Source organism: Centruroides vittatus, unplaced genomic scaffold (genome assembly GCF_030686945.1).
Source record: "Centruroides vittatus isolate TY-2023 unplaced genomic scaffold, ASM3068694v2 contig_744, whole genome shotgun sequence".
Classification (NCBI taxonomy): Eukaryota; Metazoa; Arthropoda; class Arachnida; order Scorpiones; family Buthidae; genus Centruroides; species Centruroides vittatus.
Window position 1 is genome coordinate 20742 of NW_027122480.1, and position 4876 is coordinate 25617.

At 27.0% G+C, this 4876-nt stretch overlaps 1 protein-coding gene across 1 annotated transcript; it reads right to left on the reverse strand.

Moving 5' to 3' along the window:
- Positions 1 to 520: 520 nt before the first annotated feature.
- LOC136981123 (cysteine-rich DPF motif domain-containing protein 1) lies at positions 521 to 4183 on the reverse strand. Its single transcript, XM_067277397.1, has 4 exons — positions 4006 to 4183; positions 2025 to 2139; positions 750 to 833; positions 521 to 666 (listed from the first exon to the last, which is right to left on the reverse strand). The coding sequence occupies exons 1-4, from the start codon at positions 4107 to 4109 to the stop codon at positions 649 to 651; spliced, it is 321 nt and encodes a 106-aa protein (XP_067133498.1). The 5' UTR covers positions 4110 to 4183; the 3' UTR covers positions 521 to 648.
- Between the last annotated feature and the right edge of the window lie 693 nt (positions 4184 to 4876).

Consider the following 4876-nt stretch of genomic DNA (forward strand, 5'->3'; position numbering starts at 1 on the left):
GCACACCTCGTCCTATATGCGAGGTTGTCTTATATACAAGTAAATACGGTATGTTTGTTATTATGTTTCAAAGAATTTTATTTATATAATTTTGTATTTGAAAGAAATCTTTGTCTTTTTTTAAAAAAATAATTCTGCGATTTCTTTGTAATGTATTTCACTTTTTAATGCAAATGTTTATAATACATAATAAAGAAATTAATATAATAAAATTTTAACAAAATTTATAATTTAATATGATATGCAGTCTTTCTATTAACATGAATTTCTGTTTAGAATCTTCAAATTCTTATTAAATTTTCAGCTTTTGAATTTTATGAAAATTATATAAATGTTTATTGTGTATGAAATGTATTCAATTATTTTGAATTTAAAAATGCTGAAATTTGTAGACTATATTGAAATTAGAAATAATTTTTTCAATTTTAATTTTTAAATGTTTTTAATTATTAAAACATAACAAAAGTAAAATAATAAGATAAAATCTCTTATTGAGATAAAATATGATTCACAGAAATAATACAGATAAAGAATACTTTAATTTCATTGATTACTTTGTACAATTAATTGGGATTCAGCATAAGTCTTTGTATGCATATGATGTTTAAAAATAATTCATATCATCATATTAAATAATAAAACCAGCTATCAAATTTTTGAGATATCCTACAAATGTAAAAGTAATAAATAATTATTTATTTTTCCTAATTAACAAAGTAGAAGTAAATAAAATTTAAATTAAAAAATACCTTTTGAATCTGACTTGGAAATCTCGAAATATGTTGCTTTGCACACTTTACACAAAATCTTTTAATGTAAAAAATACTACAATTCTGGAAAATACAATATATTCAAATATAAAAAAATTGAACTGTAAACCTATTGTCTGATGTCAGTAATATACACACTGCATGAACATTTTTTAGCTCCTCCAAAGTCCTGCTTCAGGTGAATCTTGCTGTTTCATTGATAGAACACATTCACAAAAAATATAAATAACAATAAAAGTTTACAAGATTTTTTCGTGCCAGTAATTTTTGCGGGACAATGTGTGCATTTACATTCATTTGATATTTTACTTGTGATTAAATGAAATAAAATTAGAATTGTATTAATAAATCTAATTTTCTTTCTGTGTGTACCATCCCTTAAAAACAAACAAAATCCAATGTCTGTTAAAAAACAAACCAATTTAAAACAAATGGAATATGTTGGAGTGCCTGCTTAACAGTATAGAAAACAGAACAAAATGCCATGTGTCAGTATGGGCATGCACAAGAGGTCCTATGACAACTAAAAACTTTAGTGCTGGTTCGTAAAGGGCCTGCCCGTACGAGGCAGTTTTGTGGAGAAGCGTACAGGGCGCTTCTCCACAAAAACATAGGTGGAGAAGCGGCTGCAAGAGCACACCACTGACATCTGGAAGTCAAGGCCCTGTAAAGCCCTATCAATATATGCGGCTGACCTGGATATAGAGGTGCACTTACAACAAATTAGCATCCTAATAACAATGCAACACACCAACTGGCTTAGATATTTAGAAGTCTTAGAAAGTTTTAAAGCAAACATAAACAGCATGTGTATCAAACACAAGGAGGAACTTTTTTTATCTGCAACTTGGCAGGCCCTTTACGAACCAGCACTATAGTTTTTAGTTATTGTAGGACCTCTTGTGCATGTCTGTACTGACTCATGGTGTTTTGTTGGTTTTTGCACTGTTAAAGCAGGCAAGGTTCCATTTGTTTTAAATTGGTTCATTTTTTAACAGACATTCAATTTTTTATTTTTTGTGATTGTGATATCAATAAAGCAGTGAGATTCGCCTGAAGCAGGACTCCGGAGGAGTCCAAAAATGTTTGTGCAGTGTATATATTATTGACACTGGACAATAGGTTTATAGTGTGATTTATATGTCATCCAGTGTAGAATGTTCTTTTTTGTCTCGTATATTCAAATATTTAATTATGTTATAAATAAAATATGTATTCATTACATGTAGTATATATATTTAGTATTGTACTCACTTTTGATTGACAAACTACATTATTACAAACTGAACAGTGACTTCCCAGTAATAAAAATAATTTGTGACCTTTGGGAGCAAATGGATCCTTGGCTATATAGGCATCTTCACTAAAACTTTAAAAAAAAAGTTATTAATAAAATTTGATAAAATGCATTTTTTATTTACATTTTTACTTTTAATTATAATCAAAACAAGGTCAGAATTTCATTACATTTAAAAATTCAATAGTAATTATAAACAGAAATGAAATTACTGCTGTTAATAATACAAATATAGAATATTTCTTCTCTTCTCATAGAACATTTTCAAAAAATATTTTAAAATTCTGAAATATTCTATAAATTTAAATGTACCGGTACATGCTTGATTCTTTTAGTTCTGTTCTACTTACTGTATTTTAAAAGTAATGAATAGGGCCCAAATCAAATCAAAAACATTACAGCTTTAATAAATGTAAATTTGGATTCCTTAAATAGTATTTTATGTTATTTATATATATCTCTCTAATTATTATTTAGTAATTAATATTATAACATAATTATGTAATTGTAAGAAAATACAGTTGAACCTGACTATCTCAAATCTCACAGGAATGAGAGAAAAATCTGAGACAGACAAGTTTTGAGATATAGAAGTTCAAACACTATTAACAGTAATAGGTTTGATTGGAAGTATGGTATTTTATTAATACAATAGCGAGTAAAGTACTGTAGTTATACCTGTATCAGATATAAATAATACATTTTTGTCATATCTTAACCAAAACAGTTTGTCAGTAGTTTCTGATGCCTGACTTTCTTCAACCAATAAGACTCAAATCAAACTCGTAGCCAATGAGAAAAGCAATATTAATGGTTCCTAAGTACTCTATTGGAAGAAATATTTCTCAACTACAGTTTATGCTATCAAAATGTAGTCGCCATGCTTTGAATTTGTAATTGACACTTTGGTTCATAATTTGAGATATAGAGGTTTTGGGAGAAATTTATTTGAGATAAACATGAAAAATATGTAGAATTTAGGCTGAAAATGCAGGGAAAAAAATAAATTTTGAAATAAAGAGGTTTTTGAGATAAACATGCTAGAGTTAGAAAGGTTTAACTGTATATTTGACACTCAAAAAAATAAACTGGCATAAAAATTAGAGTAAACTGAATACATTATATAAAATAATTTTGCATAGCATTAAAAATATTTTACTTTATTGTATTTCTTTTTATAATAAACTAAATTTTATATATAAAGCATTAAAAGGCCATTATAAAGCAATAAAAATTACTTTGTATAAACTTAAAAACAAGAAAAATAAAAAAAATTAAGAAAACTAATATTTTCATTCTATTTTAGATCATTTCCAAACTCAAAATTGGTGTTAACGTGAAGAAACTGTCTTTGACAGCATTTATTCTGATATGAATATATATTTGATATAACTTATATTTGTAGATACTACCTGAAATAGATCAGTTACACTAGCAATGTTCAGATATATCATAGAACAAACTAACCATATATTTATACAACAAAAACAAACCTTTTGCAGGAAAAGTTGGATGAATTAATAAGAGTATTTTTGAATAAAAGAGAAATTGTACAATTAAAATTTATTAACTCTCTTCTCACTCAAACAGTATTATCTTTAACATACTTATTAGGGAAAGCTTTTCAAATGTAAATTCAATTCAAAGTATTTTTCTTGTAGCCCAAACTCAAGAATACTTTGAATCTTAAAACGTTTTCAATTGAAGAAAAATAGTTTGAATTGGGTTATTTAAAACATAATAATTTAACATGGAATATACCATTGTTATTAAAGTGTAAGCATTGCTTCAAGAGATAAGTTAATGACTCCTGACTGTAAATGTAACAATCTATCATCAAAACTTGAAACTTCGATAGATATTATGACAGAACCTGATCAAGCTACAATGATGCTCAAATTTTAAATAAATGAAACAATTTAATAGTAAAACGGATACCTAATACTTCTGACGAAGGGCGGTGATCTCCCATAATAATGATATCTCTCGTTCATCCGACATAGAAAACAAGTAAATATTTTTTCTGCTCTTTCAGATTCCATTTAATAATTTCGATATTTATATTTAATTTGCAAATCCAACATTTTCATATTTGGGAGCGTTAATTGTTATTAATGTATACATTTTGAATAATTTTCAAATTAAACATGAAAATTCAATAATCAGTAACTATTAACTTGATGTTTACATTTTCAAATGTACCCACAAATCCACTTTACCAAAAAAATAAGTGTTGCCAGCTTTTTTATTTAAATAAATTGCAGAAATCCGCAGGCGTATTTTGGGCGAATTTATGAAATTATAGCCTGTGATAATCTCAAATTGATCTGAGTTTAATGTAAAAATTATTTCATTTATTGTTTCATTGAGAAGTAATTATTAAAATATAATCTATATTTTCTCTTGTAAAAGTATCATTGCTGGTGCTAAGGTTCACGACTTGTTCGAGATCCTTGATATTTTTATATTAGAAAATAATTTAACCGCTATTCTCCACCAATGGCCTTGCGCCCGCCCGATCACGTGACCGTCCTCCTTCGTTTTCTTTTTCTAGAACGACGTTTAAGCATTGGTCTTTCCTTTTAATAATGTTTTCTTTTTCATTATATGGTCTTGAGCCTAAGCTATTTTAAAATAAATTTTTAATATCGCAACTACATTCTGCATCGCTAGCCATGATACAAGAACTAAAATTAAAAATAAAATTATTAAAACTTACTTGGTGAAATAAAATGTGCGGTGGATATACAGACCTGGTACAAAATATTCTTCAATTGTACGAATATACTTTTAAAGAGAATTATAATTA

Coding starts and splice junctions, on each gene's coding strand:
- LOC136981123 (XM_067277397.1), bottom strand. CDS start 4,109: ATGGAATCTGAAAGAGCAGAAAAAATATTTACTTGTTTTCTATGTCGG. Junction 2,140..4,005: donor CCCTTCGTCAGAAGTATTAG/GTATCCGTTTTA, acceptor TTTTTTTTAAAG/TTTTAGTGAAGATGCCTATA. Junction 834..2,024: donor ATGTAGTTTGTCAATCAAAA/GTGAGTACAATA, acceptor TGTATTTTCCAG/AATTGTAGTATTTTTTACAT.